The sequence below is a fragment of the Lonchura striata genome, chromosome 4 (genome assembly GCF_050655825.1).
Source record: "Lonchura striata isolate lonStrDom1 chromosome 4, ASM5065582v1, whole genome shotgun sequence".
NCBI lineage: Eukaryota > Metazoa > Chordata > Aves > Passeriformes > Estrildidae > Lonchura > Lonchura striata.
The window spans coordinates 593,910-611,901 of record NC_140706.1 but is presented as its reverse complement, the minus strand read 5'-3'; the positions used below and the strand labels follow the sequence as shown (position 1 = coordinate 611,901).

Here is a 17,992-nt window from a genome sequence, read left to right as displayed (position 1 = left end):
TTGGAGGGACAGGGGTTCTCCTGGGATTGGAGGGACAAAATGAACCCCTCCTGGATTGGAGGGACAAAATGAACCCCTCTTGGATTGGAGGGACAGGGGTTCTCCTGGGACGTGGAGGGACAAAATGAAGCCCTCCTGGATTGGAGGGACAGGGGTTCCTCCTGGGACCTGGAGGGACAAAATGAACCCCTCCTGGATTGGAGGGACAAAATGAACCCCTCCTGGATTGGAGGGACAGGGGTTCCTCCTGGGACCTGGAGGGACAAAACAAACCCCTGCTGGGATCTGGAGGGACAGAGTGACCCTCCTGCAGCCCACCTCAGCTGAGGAAATTCCTGCACAGGGCATTTCCAAGGGAAGGGTTTGCTGTCACCACAGGGACTCCATCCCAAGGGCTTTTCCCAGTCCCACCCTCCTGAATCTGTTCATCCCAGTCCTGATGACTTCTTGACTTCCCCCTGCCCTCTATGCCTCGGTTTCCCCGCTTGCAGGATGAGAAGGGCGATGCTGGGATGGGTGGAGAAGGGGCTGGGGCAGTGCTGGGGGGGATGGAGCCCCTGCCCACAGAGCTGTCCTCTCCACGCAGGAATGCACCAACCCCTGCTGCAACGCTCACAACTGCACGCTCAAGGAGGGGGCCCAGTGTGCCCACGGCGACTGCTGCCACAGCTGCAAGGTGAGAGCCCAGCCTGCCCACGCCTGCCCACCCTGTGCCCAGGGGATGAGGTGCAGACCCAGCCCTGCTGCTCCCTGGGAACTCCCGTGCTGTTTGTGTGTTTGTCCAGGCTCCTTGTGCCCAATGTGCAGGGTTCATGTCTAACCTTGTGTCTGCAGGTGAATCATGGAATGGGCTGGGCTGGAAGGGACGTCAGAGCCACCCAGGGCCAGCCCTGCCATGGCAGGGACACCTCCCACTGTCCCAGGCTGCTCCATCCCCAGTGTCCAGCCTGGCCTTGGGCACTGCTGGGGATCCAGGGGCAGCCCCAGCTGCTCTGGGCACCCTGTGCCAGGGCCTCACACCCTGCCAGGGAACAATTCCTAATTCCCAATATCCCATCCATCCCCGCCCCATGGCAGTGGGAGCCATTCCTGTGTCCTGTCCCTCCAGACTGTTTTCCAAACTGCCTCTCCAGGAGAATTCCCTCTGGCAGCTTGGTGCTGAGGACTGTGTCCCTGTACCCCGGCAGCCCCAGAGCCCCACAGGGACCCGTCAGATGTGACAGTGGCCAGCTGTGCCAGGAGGCACCCGGTGCCCCTGTGCTGGCGAGTGCCCTGTGCCGTGTCCCCGCAGCTGAAGGTGGCCGGGACGGTGTGCCGGGAAGCGGCGGGCTCCTGCGACCTGCCGGAGTTCTGCACGGGCGCCTCCCCGTACTGCCCGGCCAACGTGTACCTGCTGGACGGCTCCTCCTGCGCCCGCGGCCAGGCCTACTGCAGCAACGGCATGTGCATGACGCACCAGCAGCAGTGCGTGCAGCTCTGGGGGCCAGGTCAGTGCCGGCCCCCCGAGCTTCCCCTCCCAGCACCAGCCCGGGGGTCCCCGTGGGGCTGGGCTGCTGCACGGGGCCCTGGCACGGGTGCCCAGAGCAGCTGGGGCTGCCCGGATCCCTGGGGTGTCCCAGGCCAGGCTGGCACTGGGGTTGGAGCAGCCTGGGACAGTGGGAGGGGTCCTTGCCACGGCAGGGTGGCACTGGGTTGGTTTAAGGTCTCCTAACCCAAACCATTCTCTGACCAAAATGCTCCACAAGACTCCAGAAAAAAGGGAATTTCATCCCTCCTGTCCCTGTCCTGGCACGCACAGCAGCAGCTCTTGGGAGACCTTTCCATGGTGTTTTTGGCATGAGCATCCCCTGCTGCTCCTGCCTGGGGTTCCTGTATGAGCATCTCCTGCTCCTGTGTCGGGTCCCTGCATGAGCATATCCTGCTCCTGTGTCGGGTTCCTGCATGAGCATCTCCTGCTCCTGTGTCGGGTCCCTGCATGAGTATCTCTTGCTCCTGTGTCGGGTTCCTGCATGAGCATCTCCTGCTGCTGCTCCTGCCTGGGGTTCCTGTATGAGCATCCCCTGCTGCTGCTGTGTCGGGTCCCTGCATGAGCATCCCCTGCTCCTGTGTCGGGTCCCTGCCTGCTGCCCGCCGTGCCCAGAGCTGTCCCTGTGTGCAGGAGCGTGGCCGGCGCCCGACGCCTGTTTCCAGGACGTGAACATGGCAGGGAACACCTACGGCAACTGCGGCAAGGACAGCCAGGGCCGCTACGTCAAGTGTGACAAGAGGTGGGCGCAGCGCTGGTGGTGTCCCCGTGTCCCCTCCCGCACCCACAGCTGCCCCTGCCACCCCTGCCACGCCACTGGGAGGGCCCTGCCTCAGCCTCAGGCATCAGCCCTTGGGCCAGCCCTGTTTTGTATGCCAGGAAGCCACCAGGTCCTCCTGGGCTCTGTCCTCATCGCTGCTGGGAGCTGGGACTGGGTGGTCGCCAGGTGTTTTCCAGCCTAAGCCATCCTGTGATCCTGTTGTGCCACCACAAGCAGCTCCCAGCCCAGCCTGGTGGGAAATCAAAGCCCGTGCCAGGTGGAGATGCTGTTCAGGGAGGGTGTGCTCTCCCAGTTCAGGGAGGGTGTGCTCTCTGGTGTTCCCAGTGATTCCAGGGATTTTAGAGCTTCCCCTACCTCTGGCTGGTCCCCCTGAGCAAAACAAGAATTGGGAGGAGAACTGGGATGGCAGAAAGGCAGGGAGATGGTTCAGGGAGTGGGAGGAGACACCCAAGTTCTCGGTTCAGTTCAGTTCCCTCCATTGTTTCTGTGCTGTCCATGATTTAACCTGCTGAGCCTCTCCAGCCTGGCCCTGAATCCAGTGGGAATGAGCCCCCAGGTGTGGGATGGTGGGGCTGGGGGCTGCTGCCCCCGTCCCAGCTGCCCTCGGCCGTGCCCGCTGCAGGGATGCCATGTGTGGGAAGATCCAGTGCCAGAGCTCTGCCAAGAAGCCGCAGGGCACCAACACGGTGTCCATCGACACCACGATCCGCTTCAAGGGCCGCGAGGTCAAGTGCCGGGGCACCTTCGTCTACAGCGCCAAGGACGACCAGGAGGACCTGTCCGACCCTGGGCTGGTCCTGACGGGCACCAAGTGCGGGGATGGGATGGTGAGTGCCCCTTCCTGCCCTGGGCTCTGCTGCGGGGCACCTTCTCCGGGCTCTGACCCAGCTCCAGGGTGCACGTGGCTCTTCCCTGCTCACAGCCAGCCCTGGGAGCGGCTCCTTCCCCTCCTGCAGACGTTGTCTCGGTGACACCGTGACTGCTGCCACCAGGTGTTTATAGGCCACCAGGTTCTTCTCAGCCGGGGCATTTGTGGGCATCACCAGATGTGCAGTCATGTTTAGGCCACCAGATTGTTCTCTGTGCCCTCCAAGCTTCTTCACTAAATCAGGTCAGAATGGAGCAAGCCCATTGGGAATTGCCCCAGGATTTGATGGATGAGGTTCCCTCCTATGAGAAGATTGTTTCCCAGAGGAAACAGGAGATCTCTGCCAGGAGTCAGCGTGACAAACCCAGTGCCAACTGGGCATTGGTCTCTGCAGCCCCTGCATCTCAAGGACTTTGGAGGGGGCCAGTTGAGCTGAGAGAGGGCAGAGGCTGGTGAAGGACAGGGAAGGAGGGATGTGTTCCAGGGGAAGCTGGCTGTGGAGACACAGCCTTCCCTGTTTGGCATTTTAACAGTGGAATTTTCTTTGGGAAGGCCAAAACGGTGACATTTTCATGAGGAAATATGGCCAGTTCTGAAATCCAGCATTGTTTATTTTGGCCAGTGCCTGGGTTTTAGGGCCAAATGGGAAATGGCTTCTCCAGGAGGTGGGCTGGGAGTGGTGGTGGCTGGGCTCTGGATAGGGAATGGGAGTGGAATCCCTTGGCTGGAGCTGTGTGATTTCACCACCCCGCATTTTCCAGCAGTCAGATCCTTTGGAGAGCCCCCACCAGTGCCACCAGTGCCCTGTCCCGGGTCCCTCTCTGACCACAGCCCTCGTTCCCTCCCAGGTGTGCAAGGACCGGCGGTGCCAGAACGCGTCCCTGTTTGAGCTGGAGAAGTGCGTGTCCCGCTGCCACGGCCACGGGGTGAGCCCTGCTGGCACTGCTGGCACTGGGACGAGGGCAGGGCTCGGAGCCAAACCAGACGTGTCCCACGGGGATGGGCCCTGCCACCCAGAGCATTTGTGCCTCTCAGACCCGTCTGTGCCTCAGCCCCAGGTGGGGCTGGGCCGGGACCTTGGCTCACCCAAGCCCAAGAGAGAGGAAGAAGATGGGTTGTGCTGCAAGGACCATCTGCAAAACTTGGATCAGGGTCTGATTTGAGCTGGAGAGTGTTTGGAGCTCAGAGCAGGTGCCTGGTCCCCCCGAGAGCAAAACAAGAGTTGGAAGGAGAACTGGGACAGCAGAAAGGCAGGGAAATGGTTCAGGAGTGGGAGGAGACACCAAAGCTCTCTGCTCAGTTCTCCAAAGCTGAAAGGTTACAGAGGTTTGAGCTCTGTGGAGGGCAGGGCTTTGTCAGATGAGGCATCAGGAACTGCTGTGGGAACTCCTGCTGGGTTGAGGATGTGGCAGGTAAAACATCTGCTTTACCCTTTTGGGACAGGTAAAACACCCACACCTACCCTTTTGTTCTGCCCAGCAAGGTTAAGGCTCTCAGAGCTGGAGCTGCTCAGCCTGGAGATGAGAAGGTTCTGGAGAGACCTTCTGGCACCTCCCAGCACTGAAAGGGGCTTATAAAAAAGAGAGGGGGTCATTTTTCCATGGGCAGATAGTGACAGGACCAGGGGGAATGGCTTCAAACTGAAAGAAGAGATGTAGATGGGATCTTGGGCGGGAACTGTTACCTGGCAGGGTGTGAGGCCCTGGCACAGGTGCCCAGAGCAGCTGGGGCTGCCCCTGGATCCTTGGAATGTCCAAGGCCAGGTTGGACAGGGCTTGGAGTGACCTGGGACAGTGGGAGGTGTCCCTGCCATGGCAGGGGTGGCACTGGAGGACCTTTAAGGTCCTTTCCACCTAAACCATTCCAGGATCCTGTTATGTCCAAGGGGGAGCATTGTCAGGGGTGAAGCTTCTTCAGCCCAGACTCGTGTCACCATCTGTTCATTCCTGCCCTATGGACCATCACTGCCACACACCCCTGCTGGTGTCCAAGCCTCTCCTGTGTCCCCAGGTGTGCAACAGCAACAAGAACTGTCACTGTGACCCCGGCTGGGCACCCCCGTTCTGCGAGAAGCCGGGCCTGGGTGGCAGCGTGGACAGTGGCCCCGTGCAGAGCCACAGTGAGTCACAGCTTGTCCCCATGCCCCGAGGTGCCAGGGGAGGGTTGGCTGCTTCCAGAGGGGCTGCCTGGGGCCTGTCTGGGCTGCCCCACCGTCTGTGCCCAGCTCTGGCTGCTTGGTGGCCACCCATTGCCACCAGAGGCCACCGAGGGCCCGCTCCCTTCCTGGAGCTGGGACCAGCAGGCATGTCTCCAGCTCGGCCCACCAGGAATGGGCAGATGGGGTCACCACGTCCACCGAGCCAGGCCAGAGGCCGGTGGCTGTCCCAGTCCCTCACTTGTCCGTGTGCTTCCCCTGGCAGACCACGAGTCCATCCTGATCGCCCTCGCTGTCATCTCCCTGTTCCTGCTGCCCGCCCTGGCGCTGAGCCTCTCCTACTGGTACCGCCAGGAGAACTCCCTGCTCAGCAGGTGGATCAAGGAGACCCGCCTCCGGGGGGCCTGCAGGTGTGTGGGGCACCCCAAACCTTCTCTGCCCAGCTCCCAGTGCAGCCTGGGACCTGCTGCACCCGGCCTGGGGGGTCTGCGGGAGCTGCACGGACCCTGCTGCGCTGTGAGACCTGCTCTGGGGTCTCAGCAGCTTTTCCTGGAAATCCAAGGCTCCCAGCAATTCCCTGAGCCCAGGACGTGGATGGTCCTCTGGACAGAACAATCCCAGGGAGGGGTGGAGGTGGCCTGGTGTCAAGGACAATTCTCATTCCTTGCAGGCTGCCCATCTCAGACTGACCATCCCTGTCCCACACTGACCATCCCTGTCCCGCACTGACCATCCCTGTCCCACACTGACCATCCCTGTCCTGCACTGACCATCCCTGTCCCACACTGACCATCCCTGTCCCGCACTGACCATCCCTGTCCCACACTGACCATCCCTGTCCCGCACTGACCATCCCTGTCCCGCACTGACCATCCCTGTCCTGCACTGACCATCCCTGTCCCACACTGACCATCCCTGTCCCGCACTGACCATCCCTGTCCCGCACTGACCATCCCTGCTCCACACTGACCATCCCTGTCCCACACTGACCATCCCTGTCCCGCACTGACCATCCCTGTCCCGCACTGACCATCCCTGCTCCACACTGACCATCCCTGTCCCACACTGACCATCCCTGTCCCACACTGACCATCCCTGCTCCACACTGACCATTCCTGCTGCCCATCAGTGAGGGCTGGCTGTTAATGAGAAGTTAATTGACACAGGGCGTTAATTGACGCCGCGTTCCTCCCCAAACCTGCTTTTGAGGCAGCTGTTGCTCCCCTGGTTGCTTTATTTTGCCATTTCCCTAATTCCCAGCAGGAACAAATCCACGGGGCGGAAGTCGAGCAGTGCCCATCCCAAAGCTGCTTTCACCCTGAGGAACATTTCAGCTTCCAGCCACCCCACTAAGGTCAGTGAAAACTCACCAAGGTCAGGATCACTCACTGAGGTCAGGGATAACTCACCAAGGTCAGGATAACTCACTAAGGTTGGGGTAGCTCAGCTGCCAGGTTTGATTCCCTGCTGGGATGTGAAGCCTGTGGATTTCACACCTGCTCCCAGGAACTGGGCAAGCCCTGGTGCCCTGTGCTGGTCCTGCCTCATGTCTGCACTGAGCTCATCCCTCCTAAAACTGAGTTTGTTGAGCTCAAACTCCCCTGGTGATAGCCAGGAGCCTCCATTGGGAAATTTCCTATATGGAAAAGGGATAGATGAGAGTGAGGGATGATCACAGCCCTGTGCTGGGGGGTGGGGGGTGGTATTTTCTGATGTTAATGAGCCCAAAATCCAAACAAAGTTGATACTTGGCTTTGTAGTTTGATTTATGGTGTCCTGTTCTTCCTTCTCGGGTCATTGCTCTTGGCTCCTGCAGGTTTGGTTATTCCTTCATTTGGTTATTCCCTCGTTTTCTAGTTCTTTTATTTATCCTGTAGCACACTTCAGTGAATTTTTAACTTCTAGCCTGCATTGGTGCTTTTTGGGCACTAGGGCTGAATTTAGGAAGAATTCATTTTTGGGTGTCTCTCATCTGCTGGAAATCTGGTGTGGATCCAGCAGAGCTGACCCTGCTCTGGATCTCCAGCACCCTTCTCATGCCTGTGTGTTCCCATGGTAACAAACACAGAACCACGGAATCAGGAAGGTTGGAAATGCCCTCTGATGTCCGTATCTAAGAGCATCCAATCCAGCCATCAACACTGCCAGCTTCACCACTGACCCCGTGCAGCTTTTGGGTGGGATGGTGAGAGTGGTGGCCCCAGAAAGTGGTCCCAGTGGTCCTCCTGCAGCTCCCGAGAACCCAGGCCTGGAGGGGACATCTGCTGTTCACGCCCAGAAGGCAGCCTGAGGATGTTCCTCAGCCTTGCTTTTCTCCTGGAGAAGCAGTCCAAGGATGCTCCACCAGAATGTTCCCAGCCTTGCTTTTCTGCAGGAGAAGCAGCCCAAGGATGCTCCACCAGAATGTTCCCAGCCTTGCTTTTCTCCAGGAGAAGCAGCCCAAGGATGCTCCTACAGAATGTTCCCAGCCTTGCTTTTCTGCAGGAGAAGCAGCCCGAGGATGTCCCCCAGCTGTGCTTTTCTCCTTCTCACAGCAGGGTCCACGGACCGCGTTCCTCCCCAAAGCCGGCGCTGCCCCGCCCGGCTCTCAGCCCGTCAACGTCGTGCACCCGCTTCGCCCGGCTCCCCACTCCATCCCCCCCCGCCCCAGAGACCCCAGACCCGCCAGGCCCCCTCCCCCGGCCAGCAGATCACCCCTGGTCCCTGCCAAAGCCGGCGCCTCCCAGGCCAAGCTCCCTGCTCCGAAGAAGCCTCTTCCCTGCAGCCCCGTGAGGAGCCCACAGGTGAGCTCTGCTGTGCCCCCAGACCAGGGGGGCTCCCGGGTGCTGCCTGGGCTCGGGCTGGGCTCTGCTGAGGAGCTGTCTCAGCCCCTGAGGCTGGACCTGTGCTAATTGCAGGAAGCCCGTCACATCTGAGGTGTTTTAAGGTTTTTTTGGGTGTTCTGTGCTTTGAAACTTCCCAGCTCTGCACGGGAGGGAGGTTTGAGGGCTCCCTGGATGTTCCTCTAAGGGTTCTGCCTGTTCCCTTTGTGATCCCAGGTGGTCCCGAAGCAGCAGCCCCCGCGCCGGCCGCTGCCGGGGAGTCCCCTCCTGGCCAAGGAGCTGCCCCCTGCCCACGGACAGACCCTGCTGGTCATGGTCCCTCCTACCAACTTCAGCGTGCTGGGGAAGAGCGGCTCCAGCCACCCCACGAGGCCGTCCAAGTGAGCAGGGAGGGAGGAGCTGGGTGTCCCCCAGAGCTGGGTCCGGCTGGGGGGCACTGGGGGTCCCGTGGGAGGGACACCCCAAAGGGCTGCAGCCACCAGGAGTGGCAGAGGGAGGCCCAGGTGTGGTGGAAGGTGCCATGGGAGGGAGATGCCAGCCCCTGGGAGTGCCCCTGGCCTCCCAGCCCAGCGCCTGGAGGGAGCTGCTGGGGCTGCTGGGGATGAGGGACAGAAGGGAGGGATGCTGATGCTCTCTCATCTTTCCTCCTGCAGACCGATGCCACCTCAGAGGTGAGTAGAGAACATCTGTAGAGCCCTGTGGTGGGGTGGCTTTGGGCAAGCACTGGGCTGGGCAATGGGGATCAATCCACCTTCCCGGGGGCTCCTGGATCAGCAGGACACGGTCCCTCGGGCACCCCAGCACGGGCACCTGTGCCCCAGGGAATGGAGGGTGGGGGTTGTGCAGTTTGGAGTTGGGAGGTAAAGCCCAAGTCCTTTAGAGTGCCACTCCTGCTCCCAGCTCCCTGCACTGCTGAACGCTCTGGGTGTGGGGCAGCGGGGCCTCGGGGCCCACTCCTGACAGCCAGACTGGGGCCGTGTCCGTGGAGGAGCTCCTGAGCTGGGGAGGGTGCTGGTGGGGCTCGTGGGTGCTGCACTCAAACCACTCGTCTCCTTTCTCTTTCCTCTTGCTCCAGGCCAGTCCCAGCCATCAAAGTCCAGTCCACCTCCTTCTCCTCAAAGAAGTGACAGTCCCAGGAGCCACCCACCCTTCCTGAGCTGGCTCTCCTGATTTGCACTGCTGTGGCCACAGGGCTCTCCCGTTCCTCTTGTTTTAGTAACCCTTTTGATACCAGAGGACTATTTTTGTAAGACAGAATTTGTACTCAGCACACAAACTGTAGTGGTGGGGTGGACAGGGGACATCGGTACCATGGCTGGACCAGGGGTTGGTTGGAGGTGGGGCTTCCATGACAGAAATCCCACCACAGCTCTTGGCACTGCTTCCTGGCCAGTTTCCCTCCCAGCTTCAGTTCTTCTGACATTGCACACGGGCTGGGATGGGTGACTGGGGGAGTGACCATCCCCACCCACGGAATATCTGGTGACAGCGTGATGTCCTTGCAGCTACCTCCTCCTCCTCCTCCTCCTCCAGGCCTGCGAGTCCCAGCCCCAGCAGCTCCTCGCTGGGCATCATCCCGGGGGCACGTCTGCCAGGACAGAAACCCGGTGCCCAGTCTGGACTGGGCACGCAGTGCTGGGACGTTTCCATGAAGGATCCAAGTTCTCAGGCTCCTCCTGACCTCCTGTCCGATTGCACAAGGAAAAGCGGTGACGATCCTGGGGTCACCTGGAAGGAGAAACTCTCTGGGAATGTTTGAATGCCCCAGGTGCCAGTGGCAGCTGCTTCCCAGGGTGCTTTTGAGGGGCTCGGGAGCCCTCACAACGTTGCCCATTCCCTGCTCCTGGGCCAAGCCCAGCAGAGGCTCCGGGAGCCGCTCTCGCTCCAAGGGGAAGGAGCCGGGAACAAGAGCAGGAGAACTCCTGCCCGTGCCACTGGCTTGTCCCAAGCCTCGGCCAAGCCGCTGCATTTCTCTGTGCCTCAGTCCCCCATCGGGGGTGTTTCCTACCTCACAGGGCTGTTGTGAGGTTTGACAAAGGGATTCTTGGCAGGGCCTCCCAACCCTCCGTCCAAGGTGCTGTTGACCTGCACAGTTTGTGCCACTTTCCTGTGACTTGACCTGCGGCTCGATCAGGGTCTGAGATGACAACAAAGACTTTGAAAAGTCCCCTGGCTCCTCTGGCTCTTTCCTTGCTCCCTGTCCCCTGAGCCTTCCCTGCAGCATCTTCAGGAGGAATTTCTCCATGGAAGCGCTGGTCAGGCACTGGAAGGGGCTGCTCAGGGAGGTTTGCGGTGCGCATTCCTGGAGGTGTCCAAGGAAGGCCTGGATGTGGCACTCAGAGCTCTGGGCTGGGTCACGCTGGGTCACACAGTGTCACACTGGGTCACATATTGGGTCACACACTGTCACACTGTGTCACAGTGCCACTGGGTCACACTGGGTCACACACTGTCACACTGGGTCACAGTGCCACTGGGTCACACTGGGTCACACAGTGTCACACTGGGTCACACTGGATCTGGGGGCTCAGGCTGAGCTCTCCAGGCTGGGGAGGGGTGGGCAGAGCCCCCGTTGTGCCTCAGGGCTGCTGCACAGCGGGGCTGGCCCGGGGCTCAGCCCAGCCCAGCCCGGCCCAGCTGCTGTGGGTCCGGCTGGGTCCCTGCTCGGACAGGGATATGGGGCTGTCTCAGGGCTATGGGGCTGTCTCAGGGCTGTGGGGCTGTCTCAGGGCTATGGGGCTGTCTCAGGGCTGTGGGGCTGTCTCAGGGCTATGGGGCTGTCTCAGGGCTGTGGGGCTGTCTCAGGGCTATGGGGCTGTCTCAGGGCTGTGGGGCTGTCTCAGGGCTATGGGGCTGTCTCAGGGCTGTGGGGCTGTCTCAGGGCTATGGGGCTGTCTCAGGGATATGGGGCTGTCTCAGGGCTGTGGGGCTGTCTCAGGGCCGTGGGGCTGTCTCAGGGCTGTGGGGCTGTCTCAGGGATATGGGGCTGTCTCAGGGGCCGTGGGGCTGTCTCAGGGATATGGGGCTGTCTCAGGGCTGTGGGGCTGTCTCAGGGATATGGGGCTGTCTCAGGGCTGTGGGGCTGTCTCAGGGCTATGGGGCTGTCTCAGGGATATGGGGCTGTCTCAGGGCTATGGGGCTGTCTCAGGGCTGTGGGGCTCTCTCAGGGCTGTGGGGCTGTCTCAGGGCTGTGGGGCTGTCTCAGGGCCGTGGGGCTGTCTCAGGGCTGTGGGGCTGTCTCAGGGATATGGGGCTGTCTCAGGGGCCGTGGGGCTGTCTCAGGGATATGGGGCTGTCTCAGGGCTGTGGGGCTGTCTCAGGGCTGTGGGGCTGTCTCAGGGCTATGGGGCTGTCTCAGGGATATGGGGCTGTCTCAGGGGCCGTGGGGCTGTCTCAGGGATATGGGGCTGTCTCAGGGCTGTGGGGGTGTCTCAGAGCTGTGGGGCTCTCTCAGGCTGATGCTCCGGGTTCCAGCTCGTCTGTAGGGCTCTCTCATGGCCGTGGGGCTCTCTCAGGGCTGTGGGGCTCTCTCAGGCCAATGCTCCGGGTCCCGGCTCAGCCGTGGGGCTCTCTCAGGGATATGGGGCTCTCCCCGGGCCCTGGGGCTCTCCCCGGGCCCCGGGGCTCTCCCGGCCGATGCTCCGGGTCGCTGCCGAGCCCAGGTCCCGCTGTGCCCGGGTCCCTGCCGAGCCCGGGTCGCTGCCGAGCCCGGGTCGCTGCCGAGCCCGGGTCGCTGCCGAGCCCGGGTCCCTGCCGAGCCCGGGTCCCGCTGTGCCCGGGTCCCTGCCGAGCCCGGGTCGCTGCCGAGCCCAGGTCCCGCTGTGCCCGGGTCGCTGCCGAGCCCGGGTCCCTGCCGAGCCCGGGTCCCGCTGTGCCCGGGTCCCTGCCGAGCCCGGGTCGCTGCCGAGCCCAGGTCCCGCTGTGCCCGGGTCCCTGCCGAGCCCGGGTCCCTGCCGAGCCCGGGTCGCTGCCGAGCCCGGGTCCCTGCCGAGCCCGGGTCCCTGCCGAGCCCAGGTCCCGCTGTGCCCGGGTCCCGGCCGATGCCCCAGGTCCCTGCCGAGCCCGGGTCCCGCTGTGCCCGGGTCCCTGCCGAGCCCGGGTCCCGCTGTGCCCGGGTGTCCCTCCTGCCGCAGCCCTGGCCGCGGGGCCCGGGCCGTGCTCCGGGTGCCGGGCGGCTCTAGATGGCAGCAGATGGCCACGGACGCTCTGCTCAGCCTCCCCGGGCTTCTGGGCCAGCCGGGACCGGCTCCTCGAGCGCGGCTTTTCTCCCCTGGCCCGAATTGCACAAATCCATTGAAATCATCGGTGGCCATGAGAGCCCCGAGCGCTCCTGGCGGCTCGCTGGGCTCCCAGCTGGGTCCTGCGGGTCTCGCCTCTCATCCAGTGCGATATGTGAGCGGCCGGGAACGCTCCCCTGGGGAAGGGAAATTCCAGGGAATGCTCAGAGTCCCTGGAGGGGCTCCAGGAGAGCTGGAGAGGGACTGGGGACAAGGGACAGGAGCCAGGGAATGGCTCCCACTGGGAAAGGGGAGCTTGGGCTGGGATCTTGGCAAGGAATTCCTGGCTGGGATGGAATTCCCAGATTTGCTGGGGCTGCCCCTGGATCCCTGGAGTGCCCAAGGCCAGGTTGGACATTGGGTCTGGGAGCAGCCTGGCACAGTGGGAGGCGTCCCTGCCATGGCAGGGGTGCCACTGGGTGGGACTTGAGGTCCCTTCCCACCCAAACCATTCCAGGATTTCCCTGGCCTTTCCGGGTCTCTCCCCCACCACTGAAGCTGTTTGGGATCTCCTCCATCTCAGGCAGATGCTGTCTCTGTGTCCCTGCCTTGCTTCCCCTCTCCACACCTTGATTCCCATTCTCCAGGCCTTGGCTCCCCTCAGATGTCAAATGGAGTCTCCGGTCCCACCTGTGCTGACCCACAGCAGGGTCCTGTGACAGCCTTGTCCCCTCAGGGTGTGCCAGGGCTGAGGAGGGACACGGAGCAGGGCCAGGTGATGGGGGGACAGGGGGTCCCGGTGGTCCCAGGGAGCTCTGAGGCTCTCCTGGCACTCTGGGGAAGCCACCTGGGGACAAGGAGTTCCCTCCTCTGCTCCCTGGAGCCCAGGCTGGGAGCTGCTCCAGCTTGCCCAGTTTGCTGTGGCATCCTGGCCCAGGCAGGCTCTGTCCCCCGGTGCAGGACAAGGTGACATGGCTGATGTGAGCTGTAAAGCCATGGAATATCCCAGCTGGATCATCCAGGATTCTCCAGCCCAGTGCTGCCCTGTACAGGACACTCCAACAACCCCACCCTGTGCCTGAGCGTGCTGCCAAATGATTTTTGAACAATTCCTTTCATTTCCTCATCCTTTTTTTTTTTTTTTTTTTTAATTTCCTCTTCCCTTTTTCTCCCTTCTTGCAGCACCCTGGGCTGGAGGAAATGAGGACAGGCACCTGGAATAGGAGCACCCAGCCCCAGGCAGGCAGCACATCCTGGGCACATGGAGCTGCAGGCAGCCAGACTCATGCTCAGAGGCACAGGAAAAATCAAAGAGGAAAGGGAAAAAGCAGTGGAGCGGTTAATGAAGAGGCTCCTGCAGCCAGGGAAGTTGGGCCATTCATCATCCTCTGCTCCTGTTCTCTGTTTCTGCTGTGTTTGGCTTTGGCAGGAGGGGATTGCTCTCTCCAGCCATCCCTGCCATCCTGGGCTGGCAGCTCCCTCCCCGAGCCACGGACAGGCCCATCAAAAACAGAATTACAGGGCACAGCTGGGCTGGAGTTCTCTGCATCAGCTCCTCCGTGGGCACGGAGAGCAGGAGAAAAATCCCTTTGTGATGGCACAGAGCACATGTCAGAGCCCGAGGAGATGGGCAGAGAGAGACAGAGAGCTGTGCCTGAGGAGCTGGGAGAGAGAGCTGTGCCTGGGGTGCCAGAGCCCCAGGAGATGGGCAGAGATGTGCCTGAGGTGCCAGAGGTGCCAGAGCTGTGCCTGAGGTGCCAGAGCTGTGCCTGAGGTGCCAGAGCTGTGCCTGAGGTGCCAGAGGTGCCAGAGCTGGGCCTGAGGTGCCAGAGCCCAAGGAGAGCCAGGAGCATGTGCAACATGCCTGGTGTGGATCCAGATGCCCCGCTGAGATCACAGAACCATGGAATCATGGCATGCTTTGTCTTGGAAGGCACCGTGGGGCTCATCTCAACACCTTCCACTGGACCAGACTGCTCAGAATCCCATCCAGAAAGAATCAAACCAAACCATTCCCAAGAAGAAAATGAGGAAGTTTGGGAATGTAGAACTGGGGTGGAAATCCTACAATGTGGCTCCAGACCAGGTGTCCAGATCCTGCCAGAAGATGAGGTTTATCATTGAACGGGAAGCACTTCTGGCCTAATTAGCAAAGACAAACCAAATTCCTGTCCCCAGAAACATCTCAGAGCTCTTTCCTGGCCCCTCTCCCCAGTGGCTGCTGCTGCCAAGCTGCGAGGGGCTTGCAGGGGACAGCTGTGAGTAGCCAGGGACTGGGGCTAGTTGAAAGCACCACCCTTTGTCCTTCCCCAGCAGCTCCCGAAAGGTTTGTCCCCCTCTGTGAGCTCCATCCAGGCCGGGGCTGGTTTCCAGCAGCTGGGGATTCAGCTGTCTGCACTCTCAGCAGGCTGTGCTGGCAGCAGGCGGGCAGGAAGTGCCAGGGCAGAGGTGGCAGCGCAGGACAGGACGTGGCACAGTGGCAGTGAGGGTATCCAGGGGGTGCCTCGGGGCCTGTGCTGTGTCAGGCTGGCTGAATCCAGAGCTGGGTGAATCCAGCAGCTCACACACACAGGACAGGTCTGCTGTCACCCAGGGACCCCTGTGTGACAGGGGGGACCTGCTCCCAGCTGCGCCTGAGGTGAACAAAGCCATTCTGCTGACTTGGTTGAGTGAGCCCAGCCCAGCCACAGGTGAGCAGCCCCATTTTCTCCCTGTCACACAAATCCAGGTGGGTTTTTTCCACTGTTTTCCCTTCTGCTCCATTCTGTTGGGGCTTGTGCCCCTGGCTGCCCTTTGCAGGAAGAAAAGCCGTGGCTGCGAGACAAAGCTTAGTCATTCTTTGAGCTCCAAACCATTCCTGGCTCCTCAGCAGAGCCTTTCCCCGGAGGCTTGAGCACATGCGAAGCTTTTGTGCTGCAAACATCTCAGGCCTGAGTCAAGCCCTCTGCAGGGCTCTGTTCCCGGGCACTTTATTATCATCACTCGTGCAGTTTGTCTTTGCATGTTTTTCCTTTTTACAGCGGTGCCGAAAACAGCTCAGTCCTTTGATGTTCCCTTGGCTGGAGCTCTTTCTGGGTTTTATTTTGTTGTGTGCCTTTCTTCCCTTCCCTTCTCAGAGCAGAAGCAGAGGAAATCAGTTTGCAGAAGATGCAGCAAGGTTTCCAAGCCCAGCGCTAATCAAGGCAGCCGTGCCTGCGATCTCCCCGCGGCGCGGCTCGCAGCCAGCCCCAGCCGTGGCAGCTGATGATAAAAGCAAGGCAGCCACGGGGCTGTGACAGCCCTGGCACCAGTGCCAGCACAGGGCTGAGTGACAGCCCCACGGCGCTGCAGGACCTCCTGCCCCGAGCCCCGAGCCCCATGGCGCTGTCTGCCATGGGAAATGTCCCTGCCTGGCTCGGGAACGGGCCCCAGAGCGTGGAGGGAGGGTTGGATCCAGCTGGGATCTCTGCAGGACCTGCACAGCTGAGCTTGGGCAGCCCCAAACATCGAGCTGCTCCTGCCCCTTCCATGGGATCAGGGAATGTTTGGGTGGGAAAGGACCTCAAATCCCACCCAGTGGCACCAATCCATGGCAGGGACAGCTCCCACTGCCCCAGGTGCTCCAGCACCAGTGTCCAATCTGGCCTTGGGCATTCCAGGGATCCAGGGGCAGCACAGCAAATCTGGGAATTCCAGCCCAGCCCTTCCCACCCTCCCAGCCAGGAATTCCTTGCAAAAATCCCAGCCCAAGCTCCCCTTTCCCAGTGGGAGCCATTCCCTGGCTCCTGTCCCTCTGTCCCTTGTCCCCAGTCCCTCTCCAGCTGTCCTGGAGCCCCTCCAGGCCCTGGCTGGTGGAGGAGGCCTGAGCAGGTTTAGAAGTTATATAATTAGAACTTTTAAATGCTATATGAGTTTGGTGCCAGGGCTGCGCTGGTCTCTGCTGTGTCTCCCCAATCTGCAGTGGGGCAGAGCCAGGCTGGGGGACAGGGCTGGGCTCCTGGAGCTGAGATTTCACACCATGAGATGGGTTTGGGGGAGCAGGGCTGGGTTCCTGGAGCACAGCTGGGATTCCACCCCATGGCATGGGTTTGGGGGACACTGCTGGGCTCCTGGAGCTGAGATTTCACAGCACAGGATGGGTTTGGGGGAGCAGGGCTGGGTTCCTGGAGCACAGCTGGGATTCCACACCATGGCATGGGTTTGGAGGCAGCTCTGCCTCGCTCTGCCTCTGTCATTCCCACTCCCTGAGACTGCACAGCCTCAAGGACACCGACTCCCCCTCCTCTCCCTTCCCCCGCCCTCCCAGCACAGACAGGAGCCTTGGCTCTAATGGAGTCTCAATGCCAGGGCTGTGCTTTGGACATGCCTCAGGAGCCGTGGCGAGGCCAGCAGAGCCACAGGCGTCCTGTGCATGATTTCAGCTGTCCCTGAGGGGGGTGACCTGCTCCAGGGCTGCTGTTCCCCCTCAGACTGCCTGCCTGGGAACTGCTGCTGTTCCTGCGAGGAACGGAGAGCTGCGGGGCTGGGAGCGGAGCAGCCAGGGTTCCTTCTCCACCTGCAGGAGACAAGGCTTTGGGGACCCCTGCCAGCGCCTTCCAGGACCTAGAGGGGCTGCAAGAGACCTGGAGAGGGGCCTTTGGCAAGGGCAGGGAGGGAAAACCAAGGGGGAATGGCTTCAAATAAAATAAGGAAGGTTTAGGTTGGGAACTGGGCAGGAACCGTTCCCTGGGAGGGTGTGAGCCCTGGCCCAGGTGCCCAGAGCAGCTGTGGCTGCCCTGGATCCCTGGAGTGTCCCAGGCCAGCCTGGTCAGCTGGAGGAGCCCTGCCCACCTTTGGGATGACACAGAGCACTGACCCAGGTGCTGAGCTGAGCCCTGGGCGTGCCTGGCTGGGACAGGAGGGTGACTGCACCTCTGGAATTTCTGTGCTCCATCCCAGGGGATCCTGCCTTAGGGCTCCAGCGTGGCTGCTAGCACCCAGGGTCTGGCAGGGCAGGAGGGAAGTGTATCAGGTATCGGGCTGTTCAGCCTTGAAAAAACAATTTCTGCACCGCTGGGCACCTGGGCACCTGAGGCACTGGTGGGACGTGTCAGGAGTGGCAGCAGCTCCGTGGCTGGGCACAGGGACACCTGGCACTGCCTGGGGCAGCTGGAGAGCCCAGAGCTGCCTTTGCCCTGCGCAGGGAGCTGCTCGCAGGACAGGCTGTGCCGATCCCGCTGCCTGTGCTGCAGGTTTGCTCCCAGTTCCCCTATGCCCCATCCCTGCAGGAGGAATTGCTCCACGGGCTGGTTCCAGGCTGCTCCCCCGGCTGCAGCTGCTCCTCCATCACTGCCCTGTGCTGCAGCTGCAGCCTTCTGCTTTTGTCTTCACCTTCCAGATTCCTCCTGAGCCTCCAAAGGGAAGATTCCCCCTCTCTGTCCTTATCTGCAAGGTGAAAGGAGGGAGAAATTGTCTCCTGCCTCGGGGAAGATAAGTCACGTTGGCCTCTCCTTCTTTAGAAAACTCTCTAATGCCATTTATCAATTAATTACTGGGTTGCATTTCTGTCCATTAATTCCCCCTGCTGTCTCTCCGTTTTGGAAAGGTCTGTGATGCTCAGGCTCTAATTGTCCTGTTCCAACCTGCTTTCTTCCTCATTTTGAAGT

At 61.2% G+C, this 17,992-nt stretch overlaps 1 protein-coding gene across 9 annotated transcripts in view; it reads left to right on the top strand.

Annotated features, from left to right (window-relative positions):
• The window catches only part of ADAM33 (ADAM metallopeptidase domain 33), a 32,295-nt gene extending 21,978 nt beyond the window's left edge, over positions 1-10,317 (top strand). For 2 of the 9 annotated variants that reach the window (XM_085577302.1, XM_085577307.1), the window contains 12 exons: positions 587-676; positions 1,292-1,487; positions 2,159-2,267; positions 2,929-3,133; positions 4,023-4,100; positions 5,185-5,293; positions 5,595-5,739; positions 6,590-6,683; positions 7,704-8,112; positions 8,368-8,531; positions 8,805-8,822; positions 9,227-10,317. In XM_085577302.1, coding sequence (XP_085433428.1) covers positions 587-676; positions 1,292-1,487; positions 2,159-2,267; positions 2,929-3,133; positions 4,023-4,100; positions 5,185-5,293; positions 5,595-5,739; positions 6,590-6,683; positions 7,704-8,112; positions 8,368-8,531; positions 8,805-8,822; positions 9,227-9,307 — 1,698 coding nt within the window. In that variant the 3' untranslated portion in view covers positions 9,308-10,317. Of the gene's footprint in view, positions 1-586; positions 677-1,291; positions 1,488-2,158; positions 2,268-2,928; positions 3,134-4,022; positions 4,101-5,184; positions 5,294-5,594; positions 5,740-6,589; positions 6,684-7,397; positions 8,113-8,367; positions 8,532-8,804; positions 8,823-9,226 lie in introns of those variants that run through there. The other 7 variants (XM_085577303.1, XM_085577306.1, XM_085577304.1 and 4 more) reach the window with 7 other exon arrangements.
• Positions 10,318-17,992: the final 7,675 nt, after the last annotated feature.